The sequence below is a fragment of the Juglans microcarpa x Juglans regia genome, chromosome 1S (genome assembly GCF_004785595.1).
Source record: "Juglans microcarpa x Juglans regia isolate MS1-56 chromosome 1S, Jm3101_v1.0, whole genome shotgun sequence".
Classification (NCBI taxonomy): Eukaryota; Viridiplantae; Streptophyta; class Magnoliopsida; order Fagales; family Juglandaceae; genus Juglans; species Juglans microcarpa x Juglans regia.
This window is the reverse complement of record NC_054595.1, coordinates 29,387,441-29,404,631: the sequence shown is the minus strand read 5'-3', so window position 1 is coordinate 29,404,631 and position 17,191 is coordinate 29,387,441. Positions and strand designations below refer to the sequence as shown.

The 17,191-nt window shown below is 35.3% G+C and overlaps 2 protein-coding genes across 2 annotated transcripts; both read right to left on the bottom strand.

Moving 5' to 3' along the window:
* Positions 1–793: 793 nt before the first annotated feature.
* Positions 794–6,117, bottom strand: LOC121246398 (probable zinc metalloprotease EGY2, chloroplastic). Its single transcript, XM_041144540.1, has 12 exons — positions 5,806–6,117; positions 5,617–5,689; positions 5,200–5,340; positions 4,228–4,278; positions 4,019–4,129; positions 3,515–3,589; positions 3,324–3,429; positions 3,107–3,200; positions 2,487–2,640; positions 1,728–1,935; positions 1,328–1,488; positions 794–1,137 (listed from the first exon to the last, which is right to left on the bottom strand). The coding sequence occupies exons 1-12, from the start codon at positions 5,949–5,951 to the stop codon at positions 883–885; spliced, it is 1,575 nt and encodes a 524-aa protein (XP_041000474.1). The 5' UTR covers positions 5,952–6,117; the 3' UTR covers positions 794–882.
* A 1,420-nt stretch (positions 6,118–7,537) lies between these two features.
* Positions 7,538–13,080, bottom strand: LOC121246406 (auxin transporter-like protein 1). The gene is made up of 9 exons (XM_041144556.1): positions 12,250–13,080; positions 11,972–12,160; positions 11,665–11,850; positions 11,448–11,560; positions 11,123–11,306; positions 10,884–10,981; positions 9,621–9,828; positions 9,037–9,294; positions 7,538–8,016 (listed from the first exon to the last, which is right to left on the bottom strand). Exons 2-9 carry the CDS (start codon positions 12,137–12,139, stop codon positions 7,807–7,809), a joined length of 1,425 nt encoding a protein of 474 aa, XP_041000490.1. The 5' UTR covers positions 12,140–12,160; positions 12,250–13,080; the 3' UTR covers positions 7,538–7,806.
* Between the last annotated feature and the right edge of the window lie 4,111 nt (positions 13,081–17,191).

Below are 17,191 nucleotides of genomic sequence, written 5' to 3'. Positions count from 1 at the left end.
TTATCTAAAGTCTAAAATTAAAAGCTGGATCACATAACATAACCGAAACCCCGTGAGAGGAATGGATCTGCCATACCATACATAGATATGTTTTGGGAATCACAAATTTAGTAGATGGACCACATGTAGGCGTATCAAAATCAAGCTTCAAAGCCATTTAACTGCCATCACCAAACCGTCCTGTGCCACCATATTCTAATGTCACGGACACGCCCCATATTGCGACAGCTCCCCTTCATTTGGGTCACCGTTACCGTGTTTATTAAGGTGAGAGCAAGGGGCAATCAGTACGAGGAGTTTCAACAATCAAGGAAGTGGGAAGGAAAAACTCAGCTTTCGGGAAGGTGGTGACAACATGGAGTAAATCCAGTGGCCCCCCCAAGCACGTCCAAAGTGGATGGGTTTAAATAATCATGAAAGAGTGCCCTTTCTGCAGAAAGCAAGATTATAATTCAATCCCTAGTTTCTGCTATCAAAATTCAAGAGACCAACTGCAGTGACACAACTCGTCTCTAGGAACATCTTGAATCTCAATACTTGAAACCGTCAGTATTATTGGCAAATAGTCAGTATTATACGTTATACCGAGGTACCTCATTATTCTCCTGGTGCTTAGATTGCATTTTAAAACATCACAACCGCCATCTTTTATTTGATACTGATAGGCTGGCTCTCTGTTCTCGACGCTCTCTCCCTATTTATCTGCCAAACTCTCGAAACCAATGTTTCCGCCCTAACTAATAGGCAGAATGGCTTTAGACAAACAAAAAATTTTGAGTGTAACATCAATTTGCTAATTGATGAAATAAATAAAAAATATCGAACATTTTTTTCAAAGTATAATTTTTGTCCAACAAATACATTTGGGTTCTAAGACAAATACTACAAAAATGGACTGGTGATCGCTTCATCTGTAAAGGGAAAGGGGTATGGTAAGCATACCAACAAACCTAAAGCCAAAACTAGTACTCCAAGGGCAATGTACTTTTCATCAGGATCAGTTATTTCCTCTGAAAGTGGAGCAATTGGCCCTCTCTGTAAGAAGAATATCAGAACTACCCAATAAAATGCCACATCATTAAATAGTGAGGATAGTCCAAGCAGTGCAATAGAGGCAGCCGTGAAGCGAGATGAAGCCTGTCAGATGAAAAGCTTAATCAGTATATTCTCTCTACATCTGAATATCCATAGAAGATCAGATGTTTCAAGGGGCTCAGCAGCTTAGTCCAGCTTATTAGCAACGTGAAAGAAGACTTTCAGTAGTAAGAATAATCAGGTTCAATGTTCCCCGGTTCTAGTAAAGTATATTCAACTTCCAAAGGAATACCTTTCTTCCCCATATGGCGAAACATATTCTTCCCCCATCAACCTCTCCTGCCGGAATACTGTTAATGGCATTAATTAGGAGTCCAGCCCATGCCCATAGCACGAGAGGATTAACAGATATGGTACTGCCTTCCTTGAGCACATTGCCAAGAACCAGCTTCGCTATAAAATAACCAAGAGTCACAAGTGAATATTTTATTTCTACACAAATGAAACAAAATCCAATATAACATGATCACGGAATATAGAATACACAAGGGATTTCTGGAAAAATAAATGTGCTTGCTGTCATATCCAGGATTAAACAAAATAAAAATCAAGAATACTCGAACCCACAATTTAACATGTGCATGCATTAGCACACAAAGTTCTGCAGGCAACATATAGACTGAAGTGCTCACCAATACCCCCGGCGAGAAATGATTCATGAAATACAGAAGCATCAACAAGGACGCCAATACCATCATTAGGTGGTACGATGAACCCTAAAAGCAAAAGAAAAAGACCAAGTGAAAACCCGGCTAATGGGCCTGCTGTTGCAACCTTCAGAAGATCTTCTCGCTTGGGTACAATATTTGTAATCCTTGTAATGGTACCAAAAGAGCCTATCTGCCACCAAAACAACTCATTAGATTTTCATAAAAAATAAAAATACCACAAATTGGAAGATGGCACGAATTAATTGCCAACATAACTGCCCGGTGGTAATGAGACCAATGCCATACAAATTGTTAAGGGATAGCTGTTTAAGTAATTCCATATCAGAGTAGGCAGCAAGCAGAAAAATCAAAATAACCGGTATAGCCACTCTGATTATACTTGCTCCACATTTCTTGCAACTTTGGTCAAAACAATCATTGAAAGTAGCGTCAAATGCTGCAGTTACTCTTTGTTAGGGGTAGGAGAAGAGCATTTCCAGAAGAAAATTTCCTCATTTAGGTTATTTAAAGTCAGTCTGGCAACAATCAGATGTCAATATCCAATAAAGTTACTTCTAGATTCAGTGTCACATTAGGACGGGCATCTCATTAAATGCATCCGGGAAAAATAGGATAAATATAAGAAAAACTACAAAGATCCATCGACATAAATGTAAAAAATCATACATAAATAGATTCCTTTATAGAAAAGAATCACTACAGAACAACCACATATGTCACCTGCCAACTGGGAACAAAATATGGCACCCCAAGCTTAATTCCAGTGCTTTTTGCAACTAAAATGTGGCCAAGTTCATGTGCCCCCAGGAGAAGCGCAGTTACTAATGCTCCAGGAAGTCCATCCTTTAACAAGTCGAGATTGTCAAAAGTTGATCTGGGACATTAATATTATCACCTTTGAGGTCAAAAAATTAATATACAGCTGATGTTGACTTCAGTTGAAAAATAAATGCTTGCACAACAACACATCAGAGTTCAAGATAAAATCTCAGAAGCAGATAATTAACTAAAAAATTTCTCCAACTAAAAGAAACAAGCACTTATAATTAAGAACATTTTCAAATAGGAGGAAATGTCTCTATAAGCAAAAAAGAAGCATTTGATCAAGTCAAGGTCCTCTTACACGACAAGTATGCTCAGCTTAAAGGAATCCTTGATAAACTAGTTTACTTGAACAAAATCTAAGAATCTTAAATATGATGTGTGCCACAAAATTAGAATATTTAACTCTTCTAAATTGGTAAAGGAACAAGATATGAAATTGATTTTGTGGGTTCAAAACAAGCCATACCATGTAGTTACTTAAATACGACATGAAATATAGAAATAGGATTACTTACAATAAGTTGGACTGCAGTGCAGGGACATTCCGAAGCAGTAAGGTAAACGCTGTGACCAATCCAAAGGCCCCAGCAGCAAACCACTCTGGGACAGCTGCAAAACATAATAACAAATTCATCATATACAAAATATATAGTGATTCAGATTCACAGCGTCTAATGGAAATTATTATGAAAATTAGAACAAGTAATTTATGTGCAAGATCTGAATAAGTACCCGTTGTTTCTGGCTGCAATGTCTTCCTTGGAACTACGACTGCCACGGGTTTATCATCCTCGGGATTTACTAGAAGAAAAAGCTTATATGCATCCCCAAATTTATCCTAAATATAGAGGGTACAAAAATTCAGTTAAACAAAAAATCAGTAGAACTTTATAAATACAATATAGAAGCACAGCTACAGATACCTGCAGTCGCTTTGCTATCTTTTCATAACTTGTAGCTGCCTGCCCTCGCAGGTTTCCTTTAAACAACACTCCACCCTGGCAGAAGTAACATAATAAACCCAACATGTTAGGATGAGGAGACTTTAATAGGTAGCACCGTAGTAGGTTAAGCCAAATATGAAAAGAAAAAAGAGAGGTGGAATTGCTGGGGCTAGAAAAAGTATAACATGTTGCAAATCTTTTTACTGTTTCTTTTTTTCCTTTTTTCTTTTTTCCTAAACTTCCTTTCAAATAGAAGTTGCCAACTAGCATTATGGGAGGGAACAGGAGGGAGGGAGTGGAAGAATCTTGCTACTCATAACACCCCAAGTATAACAACTGTGTAATATCATTGACATGGTAGGCATTGGTATGCCTGTCACATCAATTATCAAAAAAAAAATTGTCTGCCACGACAGTGAAGCTATATGGGTGTTACGAGTAGAATTCCTGAGTGAAATTCAAACCTGTACGTAATTAACTCACCTCATACGGATCTTGGCTGGTCACAAAAAATGTATCAAAGCCAAATACTTGATTCTTGAGAATTTCAATTGTTTCCTTCGGTATCCTGATCAATTCATCCAGTTGCTGTGGCTGTTCAGAGATTTTTTACTAAAGAAATGTCAAAGGGGACAGATAAATAATACAAGTAATTTCTAATGCAAGGTATAACAAGCACTCATCATAATCACCTTCACACCTGGCAGAGGAGATCCGCTTGCAACTTCTACACTATCAACATCCTGTTTCAAACAAAATCTCAACACAATAAGGCCTGGTTTGGATACAAAAGTCCCTTCAACTCATCTCAACTTATCTCATCTAATCATTACAACTTTCCTAAATTCCTACACAAAATATAATAAACAATTCAATTTTTTTAAATCCAAAAATAATAATAATATTAAAAAATAATATTCTAACAATATTTTATTCAACTTTCAACTTTCATTTCAATTCATCTCATCTCAACTCACTATCCAAACCAGGCCTAAAGGCGCAAAGTTCCATGCTCGTGAAAATAACTGTCTTGCACTAAACGAAGACTTGTAAGGGAAGCCAATCCTGAACACAACCCTTTACTAGAGGAGGAATGAAAATTTAACTGACAATCATCCTGAAGATGAAGTCAACATAAGTTCATGATCGAAAAACATAACGGAGTCGAATTTTCTATGTATAGAAAGCAACCTGGGGAAAATACGGCAAAACAAAAAAAAAACTCTCTGGCTTTCTACTTTAAGGCTCAGTTTGGATACGCAATATCTCTTATCTCATCTCATCTTATCTCATCATTACAACTTTTTTAAATTCTCGTATAAAAATATAATAAACAATTCAATTTTTTCAAATTCTAAAATAAGAATAATACTAAAAAATATATTCTAATAATATTTTATTCAACTACTATTCAAAACATTTCATTTCATCTAAACTGCCTATCCAAACCCAACCTAAAGAAGCGCCGCTTGAAAAAGAATATAATCAAATTTTATTTACACATCCGTCAAGGAGAAAGGCTATGATAGTGACATTGAATTGCACTTAACATAAAGGAAAAAAAAGAAAGTGACATCTAATTGCTTGGAGAGTGCAATCATGTTCCGATCAAGCAGTAACTATGGCGTGTTGACTATTACTTCGTCCATATTAAACAAAAGTACCTGGACAGCACCTTGAGTCGGAGTTTCCTCATCATTATTGCTTATTTGTTCCGCAAGAAAAGGCCGAGAATCAAGCTGAGAGTTATCTTCCACAGAGGAATCAATGGAAGGTGAAACCTCATCTTCACGCACTTCTTTGTCCTAGAAATAGTCAGAAAAGCGTTCAAAATCAGTTATGGTTATTGCCAATTTTGAAAAAAAAAAAAAAAATTGTTGCATTGAACGAAAGTTAGGTAAAACATAGGAGTTAATTTTTTTTCATGGTTTCTGTTGCACCCTGTGAACAAATTTGTAACTAAAACTATGTTGCACTCTGTGAACCAATTCATAACTCAAACGTTCTGTAATGCATTGAATCAAGCAATTATAATACCACCTCAGACAAAATTAAGAATTAAAATAAGATAGTAGAGGTACCTTATCCTCATTGCTATCTGGTTCAGTCTGTGTCTCAGTCGCTCTACAGGAAATCTCTCGCTTCCCACGAGGTCTTAATTATAAAAAAATAACCAATTGAAAAAAAAAAAAACGAAATGTAAATTCGATAACCATTGTACAATTCAAAATCGTGACTGATAAGCCTATATACTTGCAAAAAATAGTTACCTAGAAATCTGGTACAACTTCGACTTCGAGGTGCTCCAACGACAAGGTTGCTTCCAAGAACCAGTCGAGAAAGCAAAGTAGGGCTGAAAACGGAGATCGCAGCAAGAGCTGCACTGTGATATGCGAAAAGTAGCTGGAAAATTCATTTTCTGAGTGCACGACAGGCTTTAGTCTGATTGAAATCCTAAAGCCATAGAAAGCTTGTAAATGGAAGATTCGAGAGTTCTTTGAGGCTTATCCAGTGAGAGTGAGCAAGCCAAGCTAGAGAGGGAAACGAATGACCTTGCAAGGTTTGCGGGTTGCTTAAATACCAGCTTGCTGATATTTTCCTTTCCTATTCTATTTTCGGACCATCGAAAGGCGAACCCAGGACCACCAATTACAAATGGACACGTGAGCGATTCAGTGGATATGAGGGGCTGGCGAGAAATATATTTTAGTCCACGTCCCGGTGCCATATAACTCCGAAAGAAGTGAAACCGTTTTGGTTTAACGGAGTTCCACGTGGCTATATAGAGGTCTTGCCACTTAAGCAGACTTAAGCGCAAGCTTTGGCTGGACATAGAATTTTCATCGTTTTATCTCATTCTATTTTATTTTTAAATATAAAATTTTTAAATTAATCATTATAATTTTTTTAAATTAATTATTATAATTTATTTAAAATTTCAAATAAAAAATTAAAAAATAATTTTAATTTTTTCAAATTCTTAAATAAAAATAATATTATAAAACTATATTATTACAATATTTTAACTTTATAATATTTTTTATTCAACTTTTTTCTTTCATTTTTCAAAATCTAAAAAATAGTCTAATCAAATTATATTACTTTTATTTATAAATTATTTTACTATTATTCATAAAATTCTCATATCATTTTAATTTCCAAACGACATGCACTCTTATATATAACATGCCATATCAACACCGAGAACAGAAGCAAAACACCAGAAAGCAGACGAACAAAAGCCATAGACAGAATAAAGGCAGCTAACCTACTCAGGCTCTAGACATTTCTTTTATCTTGCAAAATTTAAGATGGGATTGAAACCCAATTAATAGGAACACCAAGCCTTTTCCTAAACGACAAATTTTGGTCATGGGGGAGCGAAAGCAACCATTTTTTTTTTGTTACCAAATCATATTTTGGCTACTTCTTTCTCAATCAATAATATAAAAATCCTCACAACAGCAAATATATGCAAGAAGAGCATTGGTAGAGCATATTTATAACCAAGCAAGAAGGCATTAAATTGATAAAAGAAAATATATGCAAGTAGGGAGTGGAGAGCTAAACAAAAAGAGAGTAAAATACAGGTAATGAATTCATGTTCATTGCCAAAATCATGAGCTACTAAAGCAGAAGTGTTACTTCCCCAGTTGATTGTGATCTTCTGAATTTTCTTTGTTTTGGAAAATTAATCTTCGGTACTTAAGATTCGTGAAATCTCAATGAAAAACTCGAGTATTTTGGCCTGTTTTGGTTTAAACAAAGAGCCAGTCAAAGGGAGCTTAATTTAGACTAATATATATTATACAGAGTATTATACGGTTTTGTACTCATGTGAACTCACATGTAGGGAGCTTAATGCTTGTCAGAACTCACAAGTTTCCAAATGTGCAAGCCATGTGAAGCAGATACCACAATACAATGCCCCATAGAATTTCCTTGTGATCAAAGTATTCTTTGAAAATTTGGAGGCCCTAAGCATACCAAAACTCATAAGGAAAACTGACATCGTAGCTTTTGTAAGATTTGATATCAAATGATAAATGTTCTTGGTTGGCGCTCGCTCCCCTTTAGCCTTGGCATCCTTTGAATATATTTTCATTCATATGTAGGGAAAAAAAGAAAAAGAAATCCAAATGCAAGTGTTGCTTTGATACTAAAGGAAACATCCCCTTTCACAATACTAGACTAAACAAAAGGATAGGGAAAATACACCACATCCCAAAAGGAGAAATGCTGGTGCTGCTTATGAAAAATGCAGGAAGAAATTAGTGATTTTTTGCTCCTGGGACTCGAGGCGGGCACTGATAGCACTTGGCAAAGAGCCCGAAAGTGTCGACTTGGTTGATGAAATTGTTCATGCTAGCCCACCCTCCAAAGCCAAAGCCGACTACCAGCACCCAAACCACTATAAATGTGTTCAGTACAAACATGAGAGTCCAGTTGGGGAGGAAGAACGGAAGCTTCTCAGCCGCATTCTACATTCACAGATAGTTACACAAATAAATGTTACAAGACAAGTAAATAAAGAAGCGTGCTACAAAGTTTATAGGGACAGTTGATTTTGAAGCTTGAAGTCTGTGAGTTCTGCTTGAACGAGAATGGAAAGAAAGTACTGTCAACGGATTAACCAATTTTAAAGTAAAATAAGAGGATAGGATCTATTAATTAGTATAACTTAAGTAGAATCAGCTCGATGTATTAGCCCACCAAGTCAATGGAAGCATCAGTTAGGCCTAAGGATAAGATTGGTGGGTTAAGAGCACCCACATAGACTGGTTAAATGTTCTAGTTAATCTAAAATTAGGCTGAAAAACATTAAAACCACCTGCATTAACTAGCTTAAATCAAGAAACATTTTTATTTTGCTACAGAGACTATCCAAATTTGAACCCTTTCTTGTGTTCCCAACCCAAACACTACAGCTCACTTTATGGACTATAAGAAAGTAAAGCAATGGGGCTTACAGAAAGAGTTTCTGAAAATTCATCCCAAAGGAAAAGAAAGAAAAAAGGAGTTTTGTATAGAAGTTGTGAGGCTTCTCAGAAGCAACAAATCATGAGGTTAACATTGAGAGGAAGACAAAATGACAGGCTACCAGAAAATCTTTCCACATGACCTTGAACAGATTACAATTAGGTAGGCTCTTGACTTGTGACTAACAGCCAGGGAGCCAACTACTCGCTAGGACTAGGAGGTCAGAATTAGACCCTCTAATAATTCAATTGCTGAGATTCACTTAATTAGCAATTAGATCCCATTTTAAGCATTTGTAAGTGACCATTATGCCCTCTTACCTGACTATAGGAACTATTTAGGCCCCCATACAAGATATATAATAAGCATGTTTGACCATCAAATTGCTATAGTCAACATTATGGATGGAAGTGAGGCAGGTGGTAATGCATTAGATGATGGACTAGGCAAAGCCAGTTGGATAAGAGTACAACCACAAGGTAAAAATGCAGAAAAGTGGGGGCCAGATTAAAACCATTTACCTGTCTGGCGGATGCAGATCTGAAAGTGAGCATATGTGCCAAGGAGGGGATGACATAGACTGTGAAACTGACCAAAAGAGCCCCCACAGCGGAGTTAATGGGGCCAAAGAAAGGAAATATAATGGCCAAGAACCAGATTGGAATCACCACAGGCAACCGCACCAGCGCCCTCAAAAATATGCTCTTAGTGTCATGCATTCCTATAACTTTCTCCCACACGAAATAAAGCGGCGTACAAGCAAAGCCAAATGTTATGAACTGCCCAATCATATGAAGTACATCAGCTAAAACGCGTTGAGTTTTTTTTTAAAGGAAAAATGCAATTTGCTAAAAACTGCTGGTTTGTTTGCGATATGTATGGATCTGTTTTACATGTTGTGTTTTACATGTTGTAGAAAGCAACAGTTATATCTTAAGCAATTACAATTTCCTGAAATTTCATTTCATTAGTACATTAGGCTAAATTGGTATGCAATTACTAAATAGCTCTGACAATGACATGCAACAACTTAATTCCTATAATTCCATTGGTGCATTAGACTGCAGAGTTACAATAATCGAGTCAAAAGGGAAAATGCATGGACCTGGTGAATGAGCATTAAAATGACTGCAGCGTCACGCCATCCATTCCGGGGAAGGAGTGCAAATGCATTGGCATGGGTGAGGAGTTGGTCACCGTAGGCCCAGTACATTGCAGTTGCAGATGGAATAGTAAGGGTGAACACATAGAGGGTGGCCAGGAGGTAAATGTACTTGAATTTCTGAGGCTTCCACATTGCATGCATGATTTCCCTGTAAAGAACATGATACTGGAAACTTTACTTTTCCCCCACCACATATCAATTGCCGTTTATCATAAACAAAGCATTTTATTATTTTGTGAAAGACCAGTGGGAAAATATGACTACATGTAAGGATGCCTCTTTTAAATTAAGAAACTGTCTCTTAGACTTCTGACTTATGAGGCACAAAGTAGGACAAAAGAATCAATCCTTTGCACTTATCTTGCCAAAAAAAACAAAACAAAAAGAACCAGGTAGCAAAATCCCACAAGATCCTGTGGCCTTTCAATGAGTGGACTCTCAACTACGACCCGGGTACAATGAACAGTGTAAGGTACACTCAGGAGTCCAATATTAGATGTCTGCCAAAATATATTGAAAGAAGATTCTCTATTTTATGAAACTCCATTAACTGAACGAAGCATACAGCAATCCCAACTTGGATATAACAAACGCGTAATTTTTGGAATACCTATTCAATGAACCCACTACCTCAAATCTCCATTGTACTGACATGCCATTTTTTTAATGGAAGGCCGCTGCGGCCATGTCAGATCAGTGGAAGACCAAGTGCATAACCTTTGTAAATGGAAGGCGACTGACTTAAAAGTTGAGATTTGTCAAACAAATACATTGAACATGGTCTGGTATAGAGTAATCAAAAGGCAGAAGAACCAGAACTTATGCCGACACTTCGTTTATAGAGATTGGAGGGAACCTCACTCTTTGCTTACCTATTATAAAGAACAGAGCATATTTTGGAAATCAACCAGAAAAAGCAAATTTTTTAATGAAAAAAATATATTTGTTATATACTTTCCTTGCAAACGTCTAAGTGCAATTAACTACATGTGGTTCATTAACGAAGCCCATAAATATTTTGTTTCAAATCTCTTTGACATCGAAATAATATCAATTAGTGCTAAACATGGATACTGGCTCCTATTCCTTATGTGGTGGCAAAACGGTACAATCAATTTTACCCTTTTTATTCTCTCTGAATTTTCCAAAATGAAAACAGCATTATGGACTGTTTTTAAGAAGTTGAGATTTAATCAAACTCACACGGTGACGGCGTGCCCACCGAAAGTATACAATATATTGGTGGCGCCTGTGAAATACAAAACCAACTTTGTCGGGCCACTGTGTGTGACACCCTCTACCTGCAAACCAGTAGACAAAAAAAAAAAAAAAAAAAAAAAAAGGAGAATGGAGTGGAGCTTGGAATCACATCAAGCGCAGATAAGGGAGGAATAAGTTCAGGGGAGAGCAGGAACGTAGTTAATTTTGTTAATATTGTTTACCTGTCCATTAACAAGGGCTCCGATGGTCAAATACCAAGCAGTGTAGGTGGTCATTCCCAGTCCAAGGAAGGACCAAATCCTGTAGTTGTGGAATGAAGGTATGAACACGGTGGTGGCACAGCAAGCTCCAAAGATATATGTCCATGTCCTCTTGTCTAAATTGTCATCTATGTAGTATATGTTACTGCATAATCACCCATAAAAATACAAACTTTTGAATAAATTAATCGTAACCCAGCTTCTGTTATCCCCTTGCAGCTGAAAATCAATAAGCGAAACTGGAAAAGAGAAAAAAAAAAGTTTATAAAAAGAAAGGGAAGAGGACCTTGCACAGGCTATAAGTTGGATAACAGATCCAAAGAGGAGGAAGGTACAGTTGAAGGCCAACCCAACGGCTTTCCAGTACGGACCAAGTAAACCATCTAGCACCTCAAACCACTGCCCATAGATTCACAAAGGAAAAAAACATCTTCTTTACTGGAATTCGGACTGTAAATTTGAGTTGCATGAAATTGCATGGTGTCGTTGAAAGGCTTAATTACCTGGATGACATGGTTCTTGAAGCTGACATTCTCTTTCTCCTTTCGGCTTCGGTACTCGATGTAGAGAATACTGATAAGATAAGCAGTCCAGCTTCCAAGTATACCATAAAAGACCTGCAGTATGATCCCTGAAAGCATACCCATTTGAGAGAAGGAGTATGGAAGCGTTAACAGAACCTGAGCCACCTGTAAAACCCAAAAATAAAAAACCAAAACGAGCAAATTTCTAAGATAAAACTGATGGGAAATAGTTAATAGAATCCGACATAAGACTTCGATTTTTTTGTGTTTTTGTTCTAATATATACCTGGTTGGATGCACAGCTGAACCATGCATCATAGACAGACCCACCGTGCCAGAGAAAGTTTTTGAGGCCAGAACCTGGCTCATCTGACTTCTCATCCTCTCTGTCATCACGCTCAGTCACGTTGAAGCTCGAGACCATGGCTTCCTCTGCTTGACTCTGTGGTAACATTTTATTACGAAAGAAATTGGCCTGCGACATACCGAGTGAAAAAAGTCAGAAAATAATCTCAAAATTAAACCCAAGAATATCTTTCCAAGAAAAGATCGTACGCAGGATACCAAATCTCAGTCTCTGTGGCTCTGTGCTTGAGAGTTTGACAGGGGATTTATAATGGGACAAGCAGAGAAGCAGAGTAAAAGCAGGGGACTCTCTTTGTGATAAATGTGTAACAGTCCTCAATCCGAAGTTTTTTGCGACTCCTGAGAAAGATAGAATTAGTGCTCGCCTCGTTTTCTTTCCTTCCGAAGAAAGTAGAGCAAAAGTGCCACTCGTATTACCTTGGCGGTCCGTTACAGCTTACAGCTTTGCGTAAGGAAATTACAGCTTACAGTTTTGCATTAATGTACCCAGATTCTCAAAAGTCAACCTGAGTCCAAGATTGGCAGTTCCTTAGTTGTCACACAATGTTGTCTCTTTCTCACCTAATATTGCCATATTAGCGGCGCTTGAGAAAAAAACAGAAAAACTGCAATAAACACAACAGTGACACTCTTTTTTAGAAGGGAAACTTTTGAGTTGGAAACCACGAAGAAGCGCAAGACCCAGTAATTGTTTCTTGGAGCTTGATTCTGGCTTCCTGGGCTTTGAGAATCGAGATCTGACGAAAAGGGAGCACCTGTAAGAGAGGAATTAAGGATGTGGTTTTGCAGGAAAGGGAGCACAAATTGATGGTTGTTTATGGAACAGAGAAAACAAAAGGAACACCACACTCGCAGCACCAATCCTTATCTCTCTCTTTTCCGCTGCCACTTCGTTTTCTATTAACAGTAGCAGAGATCTTCTGATCTTCTGGCAATGTACTTGCTCTATTTCTTTTTTTTTTCCTGCTCTCTCTCTCTCTCTCCCTGATTCCCGAGTGTGCTGCGTAGGCTTTATAAAATGATTGAACGAGTCTGTGCACTTGTGCAGATCTATATCTCAGTACAGCAATTTCTCCCTACTGACAACTGTAATTCCAAACAATTCTTTTATATACAGACAGTAAATACAATTGACGTGCAATCGTACATAGTATGTCAAATTTAAAAATAATTCTTCATCTCTCCTCAGCTCTCTCTTATCTCTCTTATCAATTCGGTTTCTCTCTCATCAAGTATCTCCACATCAGTTACATTTATACGCCATTTACACCAAGCACTTATAACAAGTATTTTTCAATTCTAATTTCCTGTCATTGTAATTCGTGTTCAATTCCCCAAAGAGAGTGAGGTTGAATTAAGATCACTGTGTTTTTCTATATGTATATTCAAAATACATCTTTAAAATCATATTTTTTGAAGATTAATTTTGCATGTTAAGAAAAACTTTCGCATTGACAACTAAATGATAAGAAAATATTATTATTTTTTATTTTTTCTAAAAGTTATTATTTCTTATATAATTTACAATTAGCACCATGTGCTAAAAATACTAATTTCATATATGTAAATATTATCAATTTTATATATCAAAATGACTAATTTTATCAATATAATATTAATATGTATTAAAAAACACTTTGCATCATCAATTTAATACAAATTTTATATATGAAAAGCATCTTAATACAAATTACACAAAGTTGATTTTATTGGGTAGGAGAGAGAAAAAACAATAAAATAATGGTTAGAGAGTGAATAGTATTTTTTCAAATTTAAAGAAACACTATTCGTAACTATACAAAATTTTAAAGATGCATAATTCAATGTAAACCAATTTAGAGAGATATTATGAAAATATGAAGATAAATATGAAAATGTATAAGCCATTACCAATGCTCTAACAGCGCCTACAAAAATAAATGTGAAAAAGGTTAAATCAGGGAAATAAATCTATTTTTTAATAGTAAATCTTAGCCAAATTTGTTTTCACAATTCATATCATCTCATCTAATCATTACAACTTTATTAAATTTTTACATAAAATAAAATAAATAATTCAAGCTTTTCAAATCTCAAAATAAAAATAATATTACAAAAATATATTCTAATAATATTTTATTTAACTTTTAACTTTAATCTCAATTCATATCAAATCATCTCATCTCATCTGTGAAAACAAACAAGGTTTTAATTTATTCTAAAACAAAAACGTGCCAATCTTCATATCTTGAGAAGGTTAGTGTTTCATCTCATCTTATCTTATTATTACAATTTTTTTTAATTTTCACACAATATAATAAACAATTCAACTTTTTCAAAACTCAAATAATAATAATATTAAAAAAATAATATTCTAATAATATTTTATTCAACTTTCATCTCAACTGACTATCCAAATAACACCTTAGCAAAAGATATCAAATTTAGCACTGCACATGTTAGGTTTTGTCAAACTCATCCCAATTTATTTTAACCAATCATTAACAGGATTTATTATTTTTTTAATTTTTTATAAAAAGTTATACATATGTCAACTTATTTTATACATTCAAATATATATCTTAACGTAGTTTATATATTCAAACAAATCTTAATAAAATTTACAAAATAATATTATTTATAAATAATAAAAAGGGATGGCTACTCTAATCTAGCGATCCCTTTTTCTTCTCTTCCTGGACATCTAATAACGGATGGGTTTTGTGCGGCGGGATCGTATTTTTCTGGGGATCATATTTTGAACATTAGTGAGTACAATCTAACGTTAATGATGCTGCTAATTAGCCCTGTGGTTGCCGTCCAGTCGTTTTTTTGACCCTCTAATTTGACGCCTTCTTCTTCTTTCTTTCTTTCTTTTTTTTTTTTTTTTTTTTTTTTTAAAGATTCCCTTTCGAAATTGGCACCATTACTTCTTCTCGATGAAAGGGCCCAAATCAATGTCCTGAACTAGCACGAACTCAAAATCTTTGTTATTATTTACCCACTAACACATATTTATTCGAGGGAGCTGCTATCGGTATATACCGATAAAAGGTATAGATAGATAAGAGTAAAAAAAAAAAAAACATATTTTTTAAACATTTTTAAATATATATATTTTTTAAAAATATCAATTTACTAACAAACACTTCCTTAACCATCAAGTTTTTTTTTTTTTTTTAAAAAAAAAGAAAAGATAAAAGAAATAGTTAATATTTTCCCTTTTTAAACAATAAACTTGTTACCATTACCATATTGATCCAAGACATAGTTTTGATAACCAATATCATCTCATTCAACTTGACATTTTAAATAAAGAAGCCTAAGAACATACAATGTGGCATCCTTTCAGTTTCAACTTCTAAATACATGGTGCAGTCATATAATGGAGATTGGAGGGGCCAACTTTGACGAAAACGTTTTTCTCTAAAAGAATTTGGTGAACAACTCTTTCAAGTACTGAAGCCAGCCTTCACAGTCAAAAAGGTTTTGCTTGCAGCATGCATTTAATGGAGAGACTTTAGTCCCTTTCTTGAAGGGAAATAAAAATAAAAAAAAAAAAAAAAAAAAAAAAATGAAAACCTCCCCCCATTAGCATATGTTTCCCTTATCATGAGCTGAATAAACAAGTTTAGTGGGTGGGAGGGACCACATTCTTACTGGTTTCCTGATCTTTATTCAACTTTTTCCCTAATATGCTCCCTGTCTCCCTTTTCCTCTCGACTCTCTTGACTAATGATGCAATCCATGGTAATTTGCATGGCTCCTCCATCTTCTTGATTTTACAGCACATCCTCCCCCATTTTAATCCCACCCATCAAATCCATTTCGTCACCGAATGCGCTTCTCAATGCAATTCGATTGCACACCATTATACACCCACCTACTTTACTCATCTAACATTTATGTATTGATTTTATATAAATAATTATGACATATTTTAATTATTAATATTATTTTTTAATCCTATGTCAATAATTGTCAAGTCCGGATTGTGGGATTAGACCCCTCCGACTAGAAAATTTTTTTGTGGAAAACAAAAAGAAACAAAAGAAAAAAAAATCCCTCGGACTCGACAATCTTTGCCTATTGCAACTATCTGTATATCTCTGATAATATCAGCATGACAATTTGGATGGTGGGATGGTGTTGTTTCCATTCTTATACGCAAGATAAAAAAAAAAAAAAAAAAAGGGATCCAAACGTATAATCATGATTAGAAGGATTTTTCTTTTTTGGTGGCCACAAGATAGAGAACATTGCTTGAAATGACATTATTTTAGAAAGGAAAAGGCTTGGACTATTAGGATATGTGACATTAAAAATTGCAAACTAAACACTTTATATTATTGATATTTTCTGTCATTTTCCCCCACCCAGAATCTGAGGGTCACGGAACAAAGCATCCTAGGACATGCTCTAGCTTCAACTTCAAGTCCCCACAAGTTTATTTATTAAAAGTTCATTATTTATATCTAACACGAAATAAATCATTACGCAGCGTGGGTCATAATTATTTATATTCCTTCTGCGTCATTTTAATTGTCCCAAACTAATTTGTTTATAGATATTTACAGTCTTAAAGTATGTCAATTTTGCATATTTCTTTTGAAAAAAATAAATAAATATAAAAAAATTATTTTTTTTTCATAATAGACCCTACTTTTTAAAAAAAAATATACAGAACTTACACACGATCTTATTACTATAACTATCATTACTCAAATATAAATACACTTGCAATATGACAATCACGCAACTTTTCAATCTGCCCATCCCAGATCTTGGAGTGCTTCACCAATTTTTAACATTTTAAAAAGTTTTAAGTAAACACTACTCATTGGCATAATGGTGGTGATCAGTCCATTAGCAACGGCAAGAAAGTAAGCTAAAGTTTCCCCTCCAAAAAAGGGCTGAAGTTTAGAAAAAGCCCAACATTATTACAAAATATTCTATGCGTTGGATTTAAAGCATTGGAATATGATTAATCTGTTGTTCTTGTTTTTTGTTCTTATTTTATGGGTCGTGGGTTATCATTAATTTCTACCGGCATGACCGGTATGGGGCCTAGACTATGCCTTATCCAAACTTTGGGCTCGGGGCCTATTTATATATTATTTTGAGAGTTGCTAAAAGCCTGAAACCATTGGCACTAAACCTC